At 38.8% G+C, this 23,811-nt stretch overlaps 1 protein-coding gene across 3 annotated transcripts in view; it reads right to left on the minus strand.

The window, feature by feature from the left end:
• The window catches only part of DOCK11 (dedicator of cytokinesis 11), a 192,875-nt gene that overhangs the window by 26,149 nt on the left and 142,915 nt on the right, over positions 1 to 23,811 (minus strand). For all 3 annotated transcript variants that reach the window (XM_041000112.1, XM_041000111.1, XM_041000110.1), the window contains 9 exons: positions 23,126 to 23,192; positions 21,782 to 21,829; positions 20,538 to 20,680; positions 18,142 to 18,257; positions 15,960 to 16,097; positions 14,238 to 14,420; positions 7,077 to 7,190; positions 4,351 to 4,566; positions 4,208 to 4,265 (listed from right to left, as the gene is read on the minus strand). In XM_041000112.1, coding sequence (XP_040856046.1) covers positions 4,208 to 4,265; positions 4,351 to 4,566; positions 7,077 to 7,190; positions 14,238 to 14,420; positions 15,960 to 16,097; positions 18,142 to 18,257; positions 20,538 to 20,680; positions 21,782 to 21,829; positions 23,126 to 23,192 — 1,083 coding nt within the window. The remainder of the gene's footprint in view (positions 1 to 4,207; positions 4,266 to 4,350; positions 4,567 to 7,076; positions 7,191 to 14,237; positions 14,421 to 15,959; positions 16,098 to 18,141; positions 18,258 to 20,537; positions 20,681 to 21,781; positions 21,830 to 23,125; positions 23,193 to 23,811) is intronic.

Raw genomic sequence — 23,811 nt, forward strand, 5'->3', positions numbered from 1 at the left:
AATGCTTGGTGAAAATTCTGAATCCTCTTAGTTTCAGAAAGATATTCAGAGAAACAAATTGGTGAGTCTAGAATTCTCCAGGGTCCATATCTCAGCAGCAGAGATACAAACAGGTCACTACTACCCTGAGTATAAGTTATCACATAGAAAAAGTGAGAAGGGGCGTCAAGGAAGAGGTAGCTGTATACTCTTGATAAAATATGACTTATAGGGGTTGGCATGGTGGCATAGTAGGCTAACTCTCTACCTGAGGTGCTGGCATCCCGTATGAAACTGGTTCATGCTTTCCACCACTTGTGCTATTAGACTGGGTACAAAGACTGAAAAGAGTATTACCCTATAAGGGATAAAAAGGACAAATTATATGGGAAAGGAAAATTCCTTCTTCTGAGTGAATGGGGGGGGGGGTCCGGGAGGCCTGAAGCCATGTTGACCCTAGCATGCTATGTGCTGGTGGAAGAATGCAGGGACTTGACTCTCGTCATCCCCAGGGAAAAGAAGTTGCACCCTCTCTCAGGAAAAGAGAGAAGAATGAGAAGCAAATAACCCGGCCCCTAGAGAACGTGGTTTAGAAATGCTGAGGTTCCCAAAGCAGAAATGAGGAAATCCTGACTTGTTTTTGAATTTACGTGTTTTGGGAATCTGGGAAGAATAAGTATCCCTGACTTAGTGGTGGCTTGAAGTAAAGGAAAAAAAAAAAAAAAAAAAAAAAGATCACATGTCAAGTCTTCCATAGAAACAGGGAAACAGGGAGAGCTCAGCTTCCCCTCTTCCCAGTCAGTTCTTTGCCTGAAAACAATGAAGAAAAGCACATAAACATGGTCCCTCAACAGTGTTATGCAGTCATTCTTGGGGCAGGAATCCTAAGCGATTGTCTGCTTAGGCAACCAACCAACAGGGAAAATGATTGTTTTCCTTTAAAAATAGTGCATAGTAGGGACTAGCATTATTACATGACATGTTAAGCCACAGCACCCCATATGAGCACAAGTTCCAGTACCAGCTGCTCTAGCTTCTGCTCCAACATGGGAAGGCACCGGAACATAGAGTATTTGGGCCCCTGGCACATGAGAGACCTGTGAGGGTTCTGAGCTCCTGGCCCAGCTCCAGGCATTGTGTCCATTTGAGCAGTGAACCAGCAGAAGGAAGATTGGTCACTGCGTGTGTGTGTGTGTGTGTGTGTGTGTGTGTGTGTGACTCTCTGTAACTCTGCCTTTCAAATAAATACATTTTTAATTAAAATTTTCTAAATAGAATATTTGCCTCTGGTGGGTTACCGGCTAAATATTATTTTATTGTGTGTTGATAAAAATGTTTTATAACAGAATTCAGAGAAAACGTCTTAGAAACTTATGAAAACAGACAATTTAGGGCAACTAAAGTAAACCAATGGATTTAAAATATACTGTAAATCTCCTTCCTTGTTGTCTCTTCATTATCAAAGTACAGTTATAACACAGAACTCATGGTTATGTAATTGTCCACATACTTTTGTTAAATATGTTGATCTTATATGTAAATGTTTATTTTTTTTTACAGTTCTGCACTCAAATTCATTTTTATTTACTTAGTAAATACCTAGGTGTTGCCCAGACATCAAAAGGCTCATTTTGTGGCTGGTATTGTGTGATACAGGAAGTTAAGCCACAGCCTGTGATGCTGGCATCCCAAATCAGAGCACAAGTTCAAGTTCTAACTGCTCTATTTCTAATCCAGCTCCCTCCTAAAGCACTTGGGAAACCATCAGAACGCACTCCAAGTGCTTGGGAACTTGCTACCTGTGTGAAAGACCTGAATGGAGTTTCTGGCTCCTGATTTCAGCTTGGCCCAGCTCTGACTATCACAATCATTTGAGGAGTGAACCAACAGATGGGAGATCTCTCTCTTTGTTCCTCTCACTATATCATTCTGCTATTCAAATTAACAAAATAAATACATAAAAGAAGCCCATTGATAGGAGAGTACTTCAGAGTTCTTAAATTTGACGTCAAATTAACAGATCAAGTTTTTAATTAGTATTTTAAATTAGTAGTCTGTCTTGGTCTAACTGTAACAGATCAGTTAATTTTTAGTTGTCAAAGGTAAGGGAGAAAAGTCCCAAGAACCTTACTACTATTATTATTTTTGAATAACCTTCTCTAGTTAAAGCAAGTAGAATTTTCCAGATTTAAAAATAGATAGGCCCTAAAAATAAATCTGCCAACTACACTCAAATTTAATATTTTTGTTTAAAGCACATATTTTTTTCTCAGTGAAGGGTTATTTTATTTCTATATAAAAGAAACCACCTTGGGTTTATAATAAAATATTTAACTGACTAGTTAAAAAGCCCATTTTTGCTTGCTGAAACATGCCACAAGGGCAGTTACTTGGTTTAACAGTGAAGAAGCTGTTTGGGATGTCCCCAGCCAGAATACCTGAGGGTCCTGGCTCCTGATTTCTAGCTTGCTGCTGATGTGAGCCCTGAGAGGCAACAGGCAATAGTCCAAGTGATTGGTTTCTCCTACCTAGATGGCAAATCTGGTTCAATTGCTGACTTTGGCCCCTGGTCGTTATAGACATGTGGGGAGTAAACCAGAAGATAGGAGGAGGAGAGGAGGAGAAAGGAGAGAAGGAGGAAGAGAAGATGTATATCAGAGAAATAAAAAATAAATTAAATATAAGTAAAATGAATCTATATTTAAATTGACATTATAGTTGGGAAAAATCTCTTTAGAAAGAGGTTGTTCACATGGGTATTATAAATGAGGCAATCAGAGTGTTGGATGCGAAAGGAAATAATTAACTGTAGGAATTATGTAAATAATTTTTTTAAAGATTTATTTTTATTATATTTTTATTGGAAAGGCGGATATACAGAGAGGAGAGACAGAGAGGAAGATCTTCCGTCCAATGATTCACTCCCCAAGTGAGCTGCAACGGCCGATACTATGCCAGTCCGAAGCCAGGAGCCTCTTCCGGGTCTCCCACGTGGGTGCAGGGTCCCAAAGCTTTGGGCCATCCTCGACTGCTTTCCCAGGGCCACAGGCAGGGAGCTGGAAGGGAAGCGGGGCTGCCGAGATAGAACCAGCGCCCATATGGGATCCCGGGCGTGCAAGGCGAGGACCTTAACCACTGCGCCACTGCGCCGGGCCCAAAATAATTTTTAAAAGCATGGTCTCAATCCTATGGTCAAAGCCAGAGTGATATAACTTCTACAGGCTGGTTTCATTTTGCTCTAATGTTACCTATGTGATTGCCTTATAAAAAGTAGTGAGGGGGCCCTCCATGATAGTCTAATGGCTAAAATCCTCACTTTGCACGCTCCAGGATCCCATATGAGTGTTGGTTCTAATCCTGGCAGCCCCACTTCCCATTCAACTCCCTGCCTGTGGCCTGGGAAAGCAATCAAGGATGGCCCAGAGCCTTGGGACCCTACACCGCATGGGAGACCCAGAGGGGGCTCCTAGCTCCTGGCTTCAGATCAGCCCAGCTCTGGCCATTGGGGCCGCTTGGGGAGTGAATCAACGGATGGAAGATCTTCCTCTCTGTCTCGCCTCCTCTCTGTATATCTGCCTTTCCAATAAAAATATACAAATCTAAAAAATAATAATAAAAGTAGTGAGGACATTGTGCTAAAAAAGGGTACATTTCTTGATTGCAACCTGCATTGCCAATTGATTTGTAAACCGAAGTCACTGCCTCACTATCTGCATAATTCTAGTAGGTACCAACACTGCTTTGTGCATGGGAAACTTTCAGGCTAATCCTGAGTTACAGAGTCTTGACTCAGGAATCCGGAGCTGTTTGAGCTTCATGCCCTTCAAGGGTATGACTTACTTTTAATAACCAAATACCAAACTGTGGACAGTGGTTGGTGAAGTACAAGGGAAAACAAGTCAAGTGATCCGTATTATCCTGAGCCACTCATGAGCCCTGAGAAGAATTTAATTTGTGGCAGCTTTCCAAGGACACAGTCCTGGAAGATAAACAGTGGGCATCAGGCCTGGTCTGTGCTATTTAACTTATTCTTGTAACTTCTAATGAAAACAGAAGACAAAACGAATAAGCCAGGCTTCTTTACAACAACATCTGGTTTAACCCTGAACAGGACTAACAGGGAATATATTTTGCAGAGCTCAATGCAGAGTTGCAAGCTCCATGAATTAAAAAAATAAAATTGTGTCAACCGAAACTCCCCCCATCTTTCAGAACAGAAATATCTTACTTTTTCGATGTAGAAATTCTGCCACCAGGGCTGCTACATGGACGTAACACATCGCAGCCTGAAAAGGGATGACAAAAGAACTGTCACAGTGTACACAGAGCGTTTTGAAACATCTTGTTTAGGACAAAATCTGAAGTAGTTACCTCTGAGAAATCTCCATTTTTTACATGAATCTTGGCCATGCTATCAAGCCAGGTCTTTCTGAGCTCTGGAGTGCTTGCATAGGACTTAGCTAGACTATATTGGAGGTCAATTAACATCTCAGGGTCTTTTTCATGTTCCTTCATTTGGGCAGTAGCCATAAGAACAGTACGGATTCTCTTGGTCAAATCTTTGACTTCTGTGGGAAAAGCAGTTGCCTGATTTGAAAACAAACAAGAAAGACACATTTGACAATATTATTGGTGGGTTCTGAGCCTTGACATCCAAGGTGATCTTTATTTCTCTTCCAGATCTTGGTATTGCAAGTGGGAAATTCAAGTAGTTTTAAATTATTTTCAAGATATGTATCTAACTCAGGTTTCAAAGGCTCTAAACTTGACAAGAGCATATTTCAATATATATAAAAACATGACCCCTGGAGGATCCAAAATACTTGGTTTTGAACCCTAGATCCTCCTTTGTGAATCCTATAACCATATGAGTGGTCCGTGTTTGCAATTTACTTCCAACAATAACTAAAAATTATTGACAGCATATAATGTCCCTGGCACTGAATGGTTTGTGTGCTATACATGTTTTAATATTCTCAATCATCCTATGAGTTAAGTATTATTAGAATTCATTTTAGCAATGGGGAAACTGAGGCACAGAGCAGTTAAGTACCTTGGCCAAATTCTCATCATTACTAAGTGGGAGAGACAAGATGGGCATCTGGAAGTCTAGCTCCAGAGCTAATGCTCTTTAGCCATTTTTTCACACTGCCTCTGCCACCTGTCATACATGCTAAGGTGAAAACCACACTGCAAACATTTCTGTTTATCTGAAACAGAAGCCATGAATCATGGAACACTCTGAAGGGTTTAAAGAGACCCCTTTCCAAGTGTTGTTTTTGGCCTTAGACCCTAGACTCTGCTATGAAATTCCTATCATTTCCTCTTAACCTTCACTGGAAAAAGCACAAGCATCTGTGATTCAGAGAAGATGAGATAAGAACAGGTACTGGGGGATTAGGAAGTTTGTTAATGGCAATATAATAAAATGTAGATGAAATGATTTTACAAACTGCTTCTTGACCTCTTTAAATCTATTTGCGTATTACATACACAAGGGTCCTTCTTATACTTTAAAAGAGATTCTACTGAATATAGGAGAGACACACCTTGTAATGGTGCTTGTTGGTGATAACTGCTCTAACAGAACAGAACCAAATCATTTCAGAAATGAGTCAAGAGTAAAAGATTTCCTATGAGACAGCCAACCAGCCCCTTTTCTGTAGAAAACCTTGCTAAGTCTATTAATGTGAGATGATATTAGTGATAGCAATGTGTAGCAAAATGAACTCTTAAGAGTCTAAGTAAAAGAACATAAATAGCATACATTGTTCTATGCTCAGGGGCATATACTGTTCCCCCAGGGAACCAGCAGAACTGGCTGAAAAACAAACTTTCCCAGCCCGACAGGGCCTGGCACTACACACCATCTTTTTCAGTGTAAGCCACATTCCTAGGGGAATTTTTTTTTTTTTTTTGGTACATAGAGTCTACATGGCCCACACATCAAGTATGCTGTGACTGTGAGATTTCAGGGTTTTTTTTTTCCTCCAGATTTTACACAATATATTCAGATTATGCTAGAATATGACCTTTCCCAAGAATAGAGATGAATCATTCCTCAGGAAGAAGTCCTCAACTGGCAAAGGACTCTTCTTCTCTTGAACACACTCCCCACTGATGATCAGGACCTGCACTCTGTGCAGTGAAACAACAGATACATTTTTACAATGCTATCATTTGAGGCACAAAAAGGTAAAAAAAAAAAAAAAAAAGAGGAATGCTGTTCAGGGTCTTGGGTCTGGCCTCAGGCCTCAGCTAAGAGGTAATTAACGAATGACAGGCCTGTGTTTAGATTTGCCAATACGGATGGATAGCAGGCCACAATTAGCTAACAGATGATTTTTGAAAACTCACACAAACCATTATGTAATGAATTCCTTCTGTGCCATTCCTCATCTGTTGGCCATGGATTAGGCAGCTGCTAGCTATTCTAAAAAGTGACTTTTTTTTTTAAATTTCAAGCTCAGTGCTTCATTAGCCAATTTATAAATGGTAATAAATGCTAACAAAGATCCACTAAGTTGGGAAATCAAGCCATAACAATTATGAATACACAGTGTATTCATTCTTTTCAACTAACACTGCATACCCTATGTAGCAGTCAGGGTTCTAGCAGTTAGGACAGTGATGTGCAAAAGAAAATCCTCATGAAGCTCACTTCTCACACTCTGCTGAGGCTGAGCATCCCTAATGTGGAACTCCCAGATCCAAAATGCCCCAAATCAGAAACGTGTGCTTAGCACTACCGTGATGGGAAACTTCCCAGGTAGAAACTTCCACGCTTGATATCATGTGACGGGTCACAGTAAAAAACCTATGTACATTAAAAGTATTAGAAAAAGTTACCTTCAAGTGAGGTGCATAAGGCATGTTTATTAATGAATCCTCACGTTTAGATCTGAATCCCATTCCCAAGATTATTTGTACATATCACGAATAAACAAATAGGATAAAATCTGGTCCTCAACATTTTGGATGAAAATACTTACTGTGTACTATCAAAAGTCGTGAATGTAATGACAATTTAACTCCAAGATGCAAACTTCCCTGGTAGTAAAACAAGTTCTAATTTACTATTCAAAACAAGAACATACCTTCATAGGTCTGTCACTATTTGCAAAATTATTGATAATAAATAAAGACTCCTGAAATCTCGATCCTCCACTCAGTGCAACATCAGCTATCAGCTGGCTTACAGCAATGATTATCTGTGGGAAGAAGCAGCAAACATCGTTTTTTAAATGGCTTATGAAACAATGCTGCTTATTTTCATCATGGTATAAGCAGCAAAAACACTCATGAAATGTCTCTTTTTACAATTCTAAATAGTACTATCTTAATCTATTGTTTTCATATATTGAGGAGTTTTAAAGCTTTAAATTGAAACACCTTTCCTGGAAATACGAACTACTTCAAGCATATCACTTAAAAACCTACTGAAAGGGCCCAGCACAAGAGCCTAGTGGTTAAAGTCCTCGCCTTGAATGCGCCAGGACCCCTTTTGGGTGCCGATTCTAACCCTGGTGGCCCCACTTCCCATCCAGCTCCCTGCCTGTGGTCTGGGAAAGCAGTCGAGGACGGCCCAAAGCCTTGGGACCCTGCACCCATGTGGGAGACCTGGAAGAAGCTCCTGACTCCTGGCTTCTCAGATTGGCTCAGCTCTAGCCGTTGCGGCCACTTGGGGAGTGAACCATCAGACAGAGGATGTTCCTCTCTGTCTCTCCTCCTCTCTGTGTATATTCCTGTTCAGTAAAAAAATAAATAAATCTTTTTTTTTAAATCCACTGGAATTTTTCAAAATTCATCACACAACAAGGGGGAGAAATCCACCATGGGGGGAGCGTTAGGGGAGGGGTGGGGGGAACCCAGTACCTATAAAACTGTGTCACATAATACAATGTAATCAATTAAAAAAAGAAAGAAAGAAAATGCATCACACAACTAGATGTACAACTGTTATGAAAATAGTAAACTGATACAACAGTAGCCAAGCTGCCATTTTGAATATGCTTTCTAGAAAGTAGCAATGGTAAAGTTGGGAGCAAATGATGTAGGATTTTTCATTCCTGTTCACTATGCTGTTTCAGCGTGTTGGACTCCCGAGTTCTCTGCCTCTGCTTTTATTCTTTGTGTTTAAGCAGAGTCTATCTTACTGGGTCTGTTTTTTGTTTTAACAGATTTATTTGCTTGCATTGGAAAGACAGATCTACAGAGAGAAGGAGAGACAAAGAAAAAGATCTACTGGTCCACTCCCTAAATGGTTATAATAGCTAGAGCTGAGCCAATCCAAACCTAGGAGCTTCTTTTGAGTCTCCCATGTTGGTGCAGTGTCCCAAAGAACCAGGCCTTCCTTCACTGCCCTCCCAGGCCAGAAGCAGGGAGCTAGACGGGAAGTAGAGCAGCTGGGACATGAACCAGCAGCCACATGAAATGCTGGTATTGCAAGGTGGAAGATCAGCCAGTTGAGCCATTGTGTTAGCCTCAGGGTCTACCTACTTTAACAGCAATTTATACAATGGCCTTTTATTGTACTTTTAAATCTCAGGCTTTCTTAGAGCTAAGGATTCATGCTAGGATATTAATGGTTGGATGCTTTCCACTGATCCTGAGAGCCATGATAAAATAGGAACCAAGTGTGAACTCCACAGTCAATCTGCCTTAGACTCAAATCTTGACTTTAGGGGTGGGCACTATAGTCCAGTGAACTAAGCCATGGCTTAAGATGCCTGCATCCCATATCAGAGTGTTGCTTCAAGTCCTGGTTACTCCATGCTTCTGATCCAGCTTCCTGCTAATGTGTCTAGGAGGCAGCAGATAATGAATGGTTCATGTAGTTGGGTTCCTGTTACTCAACTGAGAGACTCAGATGCAGTTCCTATCTCCTGATTTTAGCCTGACTTGGCTGTTATAGGATTTTGGGAAGTCAACCAGCTGATGAAAGATAACTCTTTCTCCCCCCTCTTTCTCCCTGTCAGTCTACCTTTTAAATAAATAAATCATTAGTTCATGATTTCATTAATTATTCACCATAATAACTAATATCCTGTGTCTCACTTTTCCCTTTGTAAAATGAGGCTAACAATCTGTAGACAGTTGCTATGAAGATGAAAGTGCCCCCAGTAACAATACTACTACTTAACTCTTTATTCAGTGCTTAGTATTTGTCAGACACTATTTTAAATCATGACATTTATTAGTCCATATTTCAATAAAGGACTTGGGAGGTCAGCCCCAAAGAATGGACTCTGATTAGTAATTTCAGGCATATTGGCACCATCAGTTAGTGCCAAGTTTGGGGAAGGTAAGTTAAAAGTGATGTCAGGAGAGAGAAAGATGGCAATAGAAGGTGAAGAGCAGTTTACACTGATGGAGAATCATTAGCCAGGGTGAAGTCGAGAGGACAGCTTCCTGGAAATAGGAGAAAACAGGCCGAAGAGCAGAGGGACACCTGGAAACTCACAGAGACAGGGAAGCAACAGAGACAACAGAGTGATATTGCAATAACCAGCTACCCCAGTGGCAGTCAGCAAACCAATCAGAGCTCCACCAGCGGCCAGGTGGGAAGGGGAGTTCACCGGAACCTCACAAGGTCAACTCAGGCAAAGAACTGCCTGTCCTGTAGATTTGAGTGAAAGAGTGGCAGGCACCAAGCAGGCAGTGCAAGAATAGGGTGGATTTTACAGCCCAGACCACCACCAGTGCCACATCAGGTGCCATTTTGGGTACTGAGACAAAGGCTGTGGGATTAGAGGGACAACAGAGAGCTGTGCGTGCGTTAAACTGGGAGTGAACTTTCAGCTCAATGCATTGCACTGGTCCTGCAGGGAAAACAATACTGACTTGGCATCCTAAGTTTCCACCCAAAATGAGGCCAACGGCCCTCACACCTAATAGCTAACAGGTTCTAGAAAGACCAGCACATCCAACAATCTAGTAATTTGGGACTGTTCGAACTGGAAGAAAGGCTGTGCAGGCAATATTGCAGCCACAGCAGGGGATCACAGGGGGTAGTGTGTGGTGGCTAAGAGTTGGGGCTATGCAGACCATGTTGGAAGCCTACCACAAGAGCCCAGACCTGAAACTCTCTGGAGGGAGTGGAACAAGTGACTCAAAAACAAAAACAAAAACAAAAACAAAACAAAAAAAACCCGAAAAACAGGTATCAAACATAATCAGAAAATTGACCTGTAGACTTATGGGGGACACAGCTTACAAACTAGTCCAAAGGACTAGTGAATTTGTGAACCAGAATTTGTGAACCAGAACTGCAATGACCAGGAGCAAAAGAAGAGACAGAAGCACAATGAATATTACTGATGACTCACCCACAAAGGAGCAAAAGCCTTTGCCAATTTCAGAGTTAACTGAGGAAGACACTGAGAAAATGGGGAATAAAGAATTTAAAAATTGTTACAAAGTTTCTTATCAACAATGAGAAGCACATACAGGAGTTCAAGGAATTTAAGGAATATGCCACACAGGAAATACAACACTGAAACAAAATTAAGCAGAATTGTTAGAAATGAAAGACACAACATAGAAAATTAAAAATTCATTGGAAAGCCTCAATTATAGAATGAATGAGGCAGAAGAAAGAATCACAGAATCGGAAGATATTTCTTGCCACAATGGGGACACAATCAAAAAGCTGGAAATGGAAAGGAGTCAAGCCAAAAAAAAGTATTCAAGAATTAAAAGACACTATTAAAAGGCCAAATATAAGAGTTATGGCAGTTCCAGGAGGCGCAGAAAGAGAAGTTGGGTTTAAAGATGTAGTCAATGAAATCATAAACAAAAACTTCCCTAATATGGAGAAAGAACTGGGAAACAAATACAAGAGGGGCACAGAACTCCCATTAAGATTGACCAAAAATGATCTTTTCCATGACACATGATAATCAAGTTCTCTACAATCGAACACAGGAAAAGATTCTTAAATATGCATGTGAGAAAATCAATTAACATTTAGATGAACCCCAATAAGACTTAAAGCTGACCTCACACAGGAAACTCTACAGGCCAGAAGAAAATGGAATGACATATTCCAGAATTTAAAGAGGAAAACTTGTCAGCCCAGAATAACTTACAAAGCAAAGCTTTTCGTTATCTTTGAAAATTAAATAAATTTTTCCACAGTAAAGAACAGCTCAAAAAATTTTCTTCCTCCAGACCTGCCCTACAAATGATATCTAAAGATGTTCCCTTGTCAGAGAAAAGGAATATCTAGTAAAACCAAAGGCGAATGTGGAGAACATCCCAATAAAATATCAGAAGACTAAATCAAACAATGAAAACCCCATTGCTAAAATGACAGAACCAAATTATTACCTATAAATATTAATCCTGAATGTAAATGACTTAAACTCATCAATCAAGTATCATAGATTAGCAGACTGGATCCAAAAACAAAACCCATTTATTTGTTGCCTACAGGAGACAGGAGATACATCTCACCAACAAAGATAGGTGGAAACTGAAAGTGAAAGGATGGAAAAGATATTCCAGGCTAATGAAAAGGAAAAATGATCTGGTATAGCCATTCATATATCAGATAACACAGACTTTGATGTGAGAAACATTAAAAGAGACGAAGAAGCTTTTCTACTAAGATGTGGAACTAGACAAGCATGCCCACTTTCACTACTGCTATTCAATGTAGTATTGGAAGTCCTTGCCAGAGCTTTTAGGCAAGAAAAATAAACGAAAGGAATTCATTTAAGAGGATGTGCAGTAACTGTGTGACAGGGACTATTACATGCAGATGTGAACATACTATGCAGCATGACCTCTACTTCCAAATCTAAGATGGACTCTCAATGAAACTGTTAAATGTATCTTGACACTATTGCTGGACTCTCTGCCGTTGTCTGTACCTACAATGTCAGGAAACACTTAAATAACAGAATGATGGACTTAAGATGGATTGTGAGGGACTATACTTTTGTAATAACATAGGTGAAATGAGTGAAGAGGGAAGGAATTGGGGAGCAGGGAAGGGACATCCCAGAGCCTATGGAATTGTATCATAAAATAATAAAATTTAAAAATAAAAAGTGATGTTGCATGTGAAACCAAACAGTAAAAGATAGTAAAAAAATCATTTATAATGCTGGCTGGCTCTTATTAAACAACAGATTCATAGGAAGCATTAATTGCTATAAGATGTTCACTTTAACATTCACATTTTTCAATACATTGCATTTGGGTGTGTGCTCATTAATTATTCTGTTTCCAATAAATAGCTTTAAGGGATAGATCATAGCAGTAAAGATATAAATATGACAAAGAATTTCCTATACTGCAAAAAGTCCTATTCAACCAAGAAGTCCTGAATGTGATTAAACTCCTAGCTCAAACAAACAGAAAAATGTGGAGAGGATGAGAAATAGCTACCAGGTAATAAATGTCTAGAGTGGAAAAAAATGTCTAGAGTGTGGCAGGCATTGTACCAGGCACATGCTATTTTTGACCCTCATACTAATCTGCAAGTGGAAAATACAGATGAGATGGGGTCAGTCAGATTGTGCAACACATATGTGATCACAGAGACAGTGAGTAGCTGAGCTATGGTTTAAGCCCAGCTACCAAGTTCATATTTTCTACTGCAACTTGATATCTTTCCCATTTTTTCAGTAAGTAGGTATGTTAGAATATTAAAAGGTAAATAGTATTATCCATATATCCAACAGACTTTTTAATCATCTCTCTTAATCCTTATTAAAAATGATAAAATAGCTACTTTTTTTCTCCTTTTTACAGATGATCATTTGAAAGGTAGAATGACATAGAAGGAAGGGGAGAAGAGAAGGCAGAGAAGACAGAGTCGGAGAAGGAGAGGGGAAGAGATCTTCTGTCTACTGGTTCATTCCCCAAATGGTCACAATGGTCAGGTCTGTGTTAAGCCAAAAGCAGCAATCAGGCCATTTTCTATTGCTTCCTTGGGTGCATTAGCAGGAAGTGTGCTTAGAAGTAGAGTATCTAGGACTTGAACTGCTGTTTTCATATGAGCTATCAGCATTACAAGTGGCAGCTTAACGTGCTGTGCCACAACGCTGGCCAAATAGCTATTAATATTTCCCTTCATTTTACAATTGAAGAAACTGAGGCACTGAGATACTGAGGATTTCACCTGCTCTGGGTCACAAATTATATGATACTCTTAGAATCTAAATTAGAGCCCATAATGTAACACACACATACGCTTGAACATGTCATCCATCTGAAATACGATGCAAGCCACACAGGTAACCATAAATTGACTAGTAGCTGCCTTACAAAGAGACAGAGTCAGGCAAGTGTGTGGTGCAGTTTTAGGGATACATCCACCCCATATAAAAGTCTCTGGCTTTGAGTCCTGGCTTTGCTGCTGCTGCCCCTATTCCTTGAGACAGCAGTGGAAGGCTCTAGTAGTTGTGTCCCCCTCAGCCAACTGGAAGACCTGGATTGAGTTCCTAGCCCCTGGACATCTGGGGAATGAACAGCAGATGGAACTTTCTTAATTGTTAGCTTGTTTCCCTGTGTTTTGAATAAACAACATATACAGAAAACAAGAGAGCTGAAGCCTATTTTGATATAATGGAGCTTTGCATATGTCATGGAAAAATGAAATTTAAAAAGTTTAATTGAAATGTATGCATTTTCACAACATTTTCTATGAAGTTTTTGAAGATCATATTTTTTTTTCTGAACCCAATATGTGTCTCAATTTATAATTTACTTTTAAAAGTATGTATTTTACTTTTAAAATTATATATTTAATTATGCTGTTAATCTGCTGGTTTACTTCCTAACTGTGTGCAAGTGCCATGACAAGGCCAGGCAGAAGCCAGGAGCCAAGAACTCCATATGGTCTCCCTTGTAGGTGGTAGGGGACGCAAACACTTAAGATATCCCCTGCTGCCTCCAAAGGTGTGCATTAGTAGGAATCTGGATTTGAGGGCAGAGCTGGGATGTGAATCAACCACTCAAAAATGAGATGCAGCCATCCCAAGTGGGATCTTCACCATGTGTCAAAAACCATTCTGAGATACCTTAGCTTTTATATATGTTATCGTCAGAAACCAATGGCTATTTTACCCTTTCACCATATCTTAATTCAGACTAGCGGCATTTCAAGTGCTAGACAGCCACATGTGACCAATAAGGAACTGTCCTGGGTAAGGCAGCAAGAGAGCTTGATCCTGATAAGAGACTAAAGGTTGAAGAGAAAAAAGATGAAAAGGAGCATTTGTGTTTTGTTTGTTTTTTCCACTGACCTGTAGGTGCGTCCTCAAGAAGGTTTTCCTTTTGGTGTACTCAAAGTTGTTTCTCATCAGAAGATACAAAAGTGCTGAGGCCTCATTTCTGGTTGAGCTAATTTTTGATGTGCAACACTTTAAAACTTCATAGCAAAATGCAGCACACATGTTTACTCTACCTTTGAAGAAGGCTGACGGAAACTAAAAAACAAAAAAAAAAGAGAGAAAACATTGGTTAATATTTCAAAACTCAACAACAAAAGGAACTAAAATTATGTGAGGTGCTTGGAAGATAGAAGTTGGGGTATTGCTCTTGAGCGAGACTGAGCTAATTCACACAAAGACCAATATGTGTCAATGAGAAATTCCAGTCAACATACATGTTACTGCTGCAAAGATGTAAAGGTACAAAGTATAAATGTTACAGAACTGAGAAGAACTCTAGAACACAAAGCAGGTAGGTACTTAATAATATGCATTAGATGAATGAATAGCTCAAATGATGAATGATGGGTGTCATGGGAAGGGCATTCTGTATTATTTAAAGAGTTCCTTATGAAGTTCCAAATGTTGACAAACTTGTAGTTGAAAGATACTCAACAGGTAAAGTTGATCTTTTCATAAAATTGGGTATAAGTGAAATATGCATACATGTGAAGCAGATATACACATGTGCACTCTCACATCCTCTAATAGTAAACAATTTGAATTAAGATCTGTTTTGGGCCTGGAAGAGGAGTACAAAAGTGAGTACCTAATTCTCCAAACAGCCGAGTACCATGTAACTTTAAGAATATATTCAGCTGGGTTTGTTGATGATACCATGCATACCTACGTAATACAGGCTTGTTACAATTTCCTGTGCTCGCATGTTTGGACAAGCAAGTAGTAGGCTGCTCCAAGAATACATGGATGTTTTTCAGGAAATGCAAACCTAGAGGGGTACCCTTTCAAAAATTACTTCCTGGAAATCCTGAATTTAAATCAGTGTTACAGGAATCTTTGCTTTATCATTCGTCATACCAAGTACATTGCTACACAGATAATGAAGCCCTAATAAATATATTTTTGCTTGGTATCTGGGGAGTTTCAATAATAGTTTCTCCAGATTAAACCAGTTCTTGCTGGATAGTCTAGTACGATAGCAACCTTTTAAGGGAGAAAGGCAGTTACAGTATAGTTAACCCTGTCATCAATCTTCTTTGCACATCACTCAGATTTCCCTAAGTGGGCAGTGGCTAAAATGACTTTTTTTTTTAAAAGAAATTATTTTTGATGATGTTTACATAGTTAAGAAGATGCATATCCATGTAGACTACTGATTAGGGTGGGAAGGTTGAGGATCCCTGCACCCACGTGGGAGACCTGGAGGAAGCTCCTGGATCCTGGTTTTGGATCTGATCCACTCAGCTCCAGCTGTTTTGTGGCTACTTGGGGAGTGAACCAGCAGATGGAAGATCTCTCTCTGAGCTTCTCTCTGTAAATCTGCCTTTCAAAGAAAAAAATTTTAATCTGTTTTAAAAACAAGTGGTAAACCTATCTCCCACAAATCTAGTTCTGTCTCTCCCTGCCAGAGACAGAAGGGTATACTTCTATACCATCACCCTTTCTCCAGTACCCAGTATAGCACTTGGCATGCAGAAGGTCAACCATTCAGCACCATGATGCTCTTTCCTTTCTTGTCTTTTCCTTATCAGGCACGAAGGGCATCGCTAGCAGATCCAAGGCTGGTGTTCTTACCTTACTGATAAAAGCTCGCAGAGAGGCAAATACATGTTTCAGTGACACTTCAGACTGTCCATTTTTAAGAAATGCCAGATGAATGTCAAATACCTTTTTCATTAATGGGTTGTGGCCATCATTATTTAAAAGTTGACTCTATAAAATATGAAAACAGAGTTTGTCGAAATACTTCATTCATACCCCATTGAGAATAAGAGAGCTGACTGCACCAATACTTACTTATGAGATCACTGTTTCAAAACCTCAGAAAAATAAATACAAATATTTAAAAAAATTTTTTAAATCTGTGCCATCTTTCAACTTGGAAATTTCAAAATATTACAAATATACATCTAGAATGCTGATATCCTACAGGTAAGAAAACTTAATTTTTGAAGGCAACACAGCATAGATTTACTAGGGGTGGGGGTCAGCACTTTGGTCTAGTGGGTTAAGTGGCAACTCATAACACCGGCATCCCACTTCAGAGTATCAGCTTGAATCGTGGCTCTTCTGCTTCTGAGCCAGCTCCCTGCTAATGCACCTGGGAAAGTAGCAAATCATGACACAAAGACTTGGGCCCTGTCTTCACTGTGTGAGACCCAACCAGAGTTACTGGCACTTCACTTTGGCCAGACCCAGCCCTCGCTGTGCAGCCATTTTTGGGGTAAACACGTAGATGGAGTTCTTTTACTCTTTTGTCATCTTTCTTTCACTCTGCCTTTTAAATAAGTAAATCAATAAATCTTTTAAAAAAGAAATCTCTCAGCGGTGTTTGCACTTTCTTCAGTCTACCTGCAAGCATGGGAGACTGGTTAGAATCACGGGCTTCAGTGCGCAACAGAATGAGCTGTACTCTAATTCTACCACTGACAATCTAGGCACCATTAATCTCCTTGCTCATGTCACTTTCCTCATTTTAAAATGAGAACAGCAATAGTACCTACATGCAAAAGGCCATTATGAGAAACATGTTCCTATTTGTATTTGCAAGCATGTCCAAAACTACCTACCATAAACATCACCAATGTTAAGTGCAATTCAGTTAATTTTAGTCAGTGTGCAAGGAATTGGGCACTCCAATTTGGGAATATTTTTCTTTACCTCAAAATGGTTGTTCATGACAATTTGTAGTCACCTGAGTTTCCTACTCCTAACCTCACAATAAGAAAGTGAGTTAATATTTATAAAGCACTTAGGATAGTACCTGATATCTACCAGGATCTATATAAGTGTTTATTAAATAAATATCAAAAGAGGAAGAAGGACTATAGCACCAATCATGAGAACAAACGCCCTTCTTGTATATATATATACAATATATATATATACAATGAAAATTTGACATGCTGGATGCATTTGAATGAGAACAAACCTAATACATCATAAAAAGCTTCTTAGACTATTTATTAACATCAAATGCAATTTTCCTTTTTAAACCTCTTTGGAAAACGCACGCCAGGTTTCTATAACAAATCTGGAGGCAGTGAGGTGATCAACTGAATTACTTAGAGAAGGGTGCAGGAAGACAAAGTCCGTACAACTCAAGGAAAAGCAAGCCAGTTTCCTACTTCGAGTCCTGCCAGTAATGCTGCCTTACATAAGACACGGAGTTTTCACTTTTCAGTATTCCCTCACATTCATTATCTCGCTTTTCCACTTTGAACAACTTTCCAAGAAAACAGCTTTGACCTTCTGTTTAAAATCATTCCAACAACGATTTGCACTGAGAGCTAAATATCTGAAGAAGAAAAAAACCCATGAAAAAACCCTGAAGTCCCTGACTACGAAATCGAGGCAGCTTGCCTGGACATTGTTTACCCTGACCAGAGACCTCATCACAACAGGTATTTTGGCAGAACGATCCACTCATAATTTGGGCTAAACATTTGGGGATATTTTCATGCAAGTGTGAAAGAAAAACTGTCTGAACATGAAAATAAAAATAGTGCTTAAGATGCAGAAGGGAGTTTAAGGCCAAATTAATCTAACCCCTTCATGTTAGGGATGACACAAGTGAATCTCAGTGACATCCCAAGGTTGTAATGGTAGACAAACTAGATCAGTCATCCACATTTCCAGACTGTGGCCAACTTTTCCAGTGTATTATCCTGCTCCCTCTGATGACTTAGATTTTCTATGATTCTTTTTTTTTTTTTGACATATCATGTCAACTGAAATTCTGATTCTTCATGTTTACCTTGAAGCACTGGGTGAAAAATGATATGGTATCTAGTACTGTAAGGGATACTTCTGTAGCAGTGTTGCCTTCAAGAAGTGCCTGATGGAAAATATCTGCTTCCGTTGTTGCAGAACCTAGGGTTAAAAACACAAAGATTCGTGAGAAAGAAATGCACATAATAGTGTGGATTGGCTCCCTAAACTCTGTGTGTGTGTGTATGCATGTGTGTATGCATGTGTGTGGGGCGGGGGAGGCAGGCAGGCAGGGGAGGGAGGGAGAGAGAGAAAGAGATTGAGTGTGTGTGTGTGTGTGTGTGTGTGAGAGAGAGAGAGAGAAGCAAAAACAAAGGAGGCTCACAATGCCTGCATATCTGAGTTTCACTGTATTTATATTCCTTAATCAATTACAGTTTAGGCTAATCAACTGCATTGCTTTTCATTTATCTAGATTTATTTATTTTTATTTGAAAGGTAGAGTTGCAGACAGAAGGAGAGACAGAGGAAGAGAGAATCTTCCACCTGCTGGTTTATTCCCCAAATGGCTTCAATAGCTGGAGCTGGGGTGCTCTGAAGCCAGGAGCCAAGAGTATCATCTGGGTCTCCCAGGTGGGTGCAGGGCCCAGGGATTTGGTTACTCTTTCACAGCTTTCCTAGGCACATTAGCCGAGAGCTGGGCGGGAAGTGGAGCAGCCGGGCCTCAAATTGGCACCCATACGGAATGCCAACACCTCAAGTAGAGATTATTTACCACATCAGCTCTTTGTTTTTAAAATTTATTTTATTTTTATTGCAGTCAGGTGTACAGAAAGGAGGAGAAACAGAGAGGAAGATCTTCCATCCAATGATTCACTCCCCAAGTGACCACAACAGCTGGTGCTGTGCCAGTCCGAAGCCAAGAGCCAGGGAACTCCTCCAGGTCTCCCCCATGGGTACAGCGTCCCAAAGCTTTGGGCCATCCTCAACTGCTTTCCCAGGCCACAAGCATGGAGCTGGATGGAAGTGGAGCTGCTGGGATTAGAACTAGTGGCTATTTGGGATCCTGGCGTGTTCAAGGTGACGACTTTAGCTGCTAGGCCACTGCAGTGGGCCCTTCACTTCAGCTTTTTATCAATAGCACTGCAGCACATAATTAGGTGCATACTTCTTTGGAAACAAGATTTTTCTAATAAATTATTGTGCTCTAACTAGGAAATAATGTGAAAGTAATTTTATGCCACTAATTATGTATGCAAAGATAAGAAGGCCATAGAAATTCAGCTGCACGCATACAAATGGTGTGCTAAGATGAGACATTTTCAATTATGCAAATGCATTGAGACTTATTTCTAACTGAGAAGTTATCTGGCCAACTGAAGTAAGTTCTTTATCCTGTTACAGGAGGCTTAAAGCTTTAAAATGTGCCTGGTTATAGAAGTCTTGAGTCTGTTAGCTTAGAGTTTATCTGCTCAAAATATTTTTTTCTTATTAGACCTTACCAAATAGCCAATTTTGCCAGATTCCTTTTCTTCAATTTTCAGGGGAGGATATGAAAATGAGAAATTTCTTACTGTGAGTTCTTAATATTTGCTTTGCAGAGGAGAGCTTTACTCGCTCTAGTCAGTCATCTATATTTGCCAGCTGAGAAAGATTTCTTCCCTCATTCTATTTGCATGGACAACAAATATTATAAGCATTCTAAAATACTTTGGACAACTTGTATTTACACTTCACTGCATTCAGCATGTATAATTCTCTAACCATTAAATAAGTAAAAGGAACTCCAAATAAATATTATTATATCAAACACTATAAAGTGTCAATATTTGCACTGAAGTTTAACAGTAGGGATGAAGGACTTCCAAAAGTATAATGAGAACATATTGCCAGAAGGGGAAAGAAACTTTAATACTAAGGAAAGGATTTTAATTAGAATTACTTAAAATTTTTGAATTAGCTATGTACATTTTATCATTACCTAGTCATATATAATGAAGTGCCTGTATATAAATACTTAGCAAAGATATTCAAGTTTATCTATATATGGGAAATTACTTTTAATAATACTGGTGATTTAAACCAGGACTTCAGGGGTAGGAGTCTGGAGTCTGCTCTTCAATATGCTGCTGCCCTTCACATCCAACTACCTGGACTGGAATCCTGACTTTGCTCTAGACACCAGCTTCCTATTAATGTTAACTGTGGGAGGCACTGGGCGATGTTTTAAGCAGCTGGGTCCCTGATACCCATGAGGAGATCTGGATTTTGAGTTCTTGGTGTTAGGCTGGCCAAGGTCTGGTTTTTCCAGCTACTTAAGAGTACGAACAAGGCTATGAGAATATTTGCTGTTCAGTAAACAAAATAGTAAACCAAGATTTAAAGTTAAATACCATATTAGGGCTGTTTCAGATGGATAACATACACACATTTTTCACTTACTGTGATTCAGTGTAAATGAACTTTCCAGGCTACTGAGATGCTGAAGCCGGGCCTGCATGATTCCTGATCTGCTTCGAAGAGCTGGCATAGTTTGTGATTTTCGGTCTATCCCTAAGTGTTTTGAAAGCCAAGCATCATGCACCCTAAAATAAAAATTAAAATTAGAAACTGGAATGCTCTAATAATACATCTCATTGCTAAGAGTTTAACTAAAAAACAATCAGGCCTCCATGTAAATATGGCACTACTCTCATATTCTACTGAGTGTTACTTGGATTAAATGAAGTGTCACTGAAAATTATTAAACATTTTAGTGTATCTTTAAAATACCTTGAGTTTCAAGAATATAATTTTTAAAATATGGCAGGAATTTATCACTTCTCCTCCTAAAAAACAAACAAACAAACAAAAAACCCAAACAAGAAGAATCTTCACAGCAGGTGAAGAAAGAGAAAAGTGAAGGGGATAGTCAGTCTTGAAATCAAGGTGAAATTCTGGGGTCAGGAATTTAAGAAAATCCATTTCTAGATTTAAATTTGCAATGGAAAAGTTTATTCTTTAATAATACCTATGATTAAATGGGTGATTTTTCTTCTTTCTTGAGTTTAAGGATCCATTTACAAAAATCACAAGTAGATCAAGTTTGAATAAAGAAGGAAAAAAGTTCATCTATTCTCTCTCTAGTGGGCAGAATCCTAGCTAAAAGCAACAATGACCACAGGGAACCATGATGGAAATGGGAACCCTTGAATACATATTATTAGGATACTCTAGAGATGTAGCAATAAACTCCATCCAGTGGCTTTCATTGTCTGTGAAATACTATGACATTTAACTTCTTTTAAAAGAAAAACTGTATTTCAGTTCCTCTGTTGGCCAACACTATCCCTAAAAAAATAGATGCATTATTGAAATAAACAGGTAACCTTGTTTTCCTTAGGACCTGCAAACATTTTGATGTTTCTTTCACTAGGCATGTAATGACAAAAAGAACCGATAATACTTAACAACTGTTCCAGGTTTGAGAGGATCTCACTAAGTTGAAACTGCATATCACTGTAATTATTGTCCCTTGGAAAACTTGATTAGCTTACATTCGCTTGCACTTTGAGTTGTGATGTGTTAAATAAATCGTGGCCATATTAATGTTAACTTGAAATCAATAATCTGGGTTTTATATGGCAAATCTGAGACTGCCCTCTGTTGGAAGAGCAAGAAAAAATTGGAAATTGCAGTGTTATTACCTTGCTATGTTTCTTTTCCCCATGTATCTAAAGTGAAACAAACACACTCTAGGACAAGAGAAAAACAAGAGCACGTTAGTAATCTATTACACTCCTCTGCCACTTAACAAACAACATGTGAAAAGTCATGAATCGTCCAAAAAATGGCCTTTTTCATCATATTGCTATTAATATGCATTTTGGTGTACAAATATAAAGATGCAAAAATAACTACTTAACAGGCTTACAATACTAAATCTATTACATTCAGCACAATCCTCGTGTCTTCACGAGGATTGAAAACTGACAGGTTAAAAACATGTTAGTTGAAATCCAATTGAAAACTGACAGGTTAAACATGTTAGTCTGTGTTCCATATATACCATAGCAAAGATCTCCAACAAAGTCGTTAATGCCTCAAAAAGGCCATAAGCCATAAAAACTGATGCTGCTACATTTTTAAATAATGGAATCAAAAATACTTTCTACTACTGAAAATGTAGAAGACGTAACAATTCAGCGATGGTAGCATACTGAACCCCACATATCACCTTCCAGCTTCAACAATAAACTCAGGAAAATTTTTGTTTAACCTTGGCCCCAAACTTTTAGTTCCATTGATTTCTCCTACCCCCTGTACCTTCATTCTTTATTCACACAAATTCCCAACATAAGATATTTTCATTAGTAGATATTTCAGTGTAATTGCAGTGGCTTTACATTTTTTAACTGCAGTTTCTACTTACTAACATTTTTGGTAACATTGTGAGAGATTTTAATCAAATGGCTGTGCAGTGATTATCCTGTGTTTTGCATATACACATATAAACCATATGTGTGTATTGTTTAGGTAAAATTTTCTTGCATTTGTTTTGATGTCAGATTTGTCTTTTAGCTTTCAATAATCATACACAAACAGCAAATTCCCTTGCACAAATGTCCTCTCTCTCACACACACACTTTAATCATTCAACTGTACATAAAAATACAAATGTTAATGTCTAATCACTTAACTGACCCCATTAATCCAGCATCTACCTCTGATGAATGATGCTTACAATTTTTATTACTTCTAGTTCTTCCAGATCACAAGAAGACTGCTTCTGAACTGCAGAGGTGGCTTTTTAAAAAAATAAGCTAAAATTTTCTGCAATATGGCAAGTATACCATCTGCATGCCTTTCCTATCTACAGGTGAAACAACTGTATGTCATCCTCTAGATTACATAATACTTTGTAAAAGAGTGTAGACATTATTATCAAACATGCTGTTTAATTCAAGGAAAAAGAATTTTAAAGAAACAGAAAAATTATTATAACTTTCCTTCAAGTAAGAAGGTATATAAAATAAATGAATAGAACTTACTCTAGAAGCACAAGAATGTTTATGAGCTCTTGAGGAGATACTTTATTCCAGTAAGTTAAGAGAGTATCTGAAAAGGGAATAATGAAAGCAAGATTTTGAAATAGAACAACTAGCACAGTGAATCCTCAGATACCATAACCTAGTGTCATGACCACCAGTTCACGTTAAAATTTATTTGCATCTTCCTCTCCCTTCCCATTACCCAACACTGTATTCTTCCGAACAAATCTCAAAAATATTATTTAATCTATAACTATTTCAGCTCCAACAACTCCTATTTTTAAATGTTCTTCTGGATGGCTTATTCCCATGTTTATATCATTCCTGAAGACAGAAGATGAATTATTGTATGGTTAAGTTGGAGTTGGTGTTTTTGTTTTGTTTTTATTTAAACCATCTGAACTCTCTGAATAGTGGTGTGTTTGTGTGCATTTTTTCTGAGAGTCAAATGCCTTTCCCTGCTTCTGAAAGTGACTGGTGAACCAAAAAGTTTAAGAACTTTAAAACTTTAGAAGTCCTTTTACTTCTTTCTTTTCCCTCTGTATTTCTGGAGTACTCTAGTGTATCCTATGCATCATTTAGCTTTCAAATAAGTTTTCACAGATTCAACAATCTCAAATCCATCATCTAAACTTTTCACCCATTTCTTTATTCTCCTACCATACACACAGTCATTGAGGTTTTCT

This window comes from Ochotona curzoniae, unplaced genomic scaffold, assembly GCF_017591425.1.
Source record: "Ochotona curzoniae isolate NIBS_2020 unplaced genomic scaffold, NIBS_Ocur_1.0 scaffold_1852, whole genome shotgun sequence".
NCBI lineage: Eukaryota > Metazoa > Chordata > Mammalia > Lagomorpha > Ochotonidae > Ochotona > Ochotona curzoniae.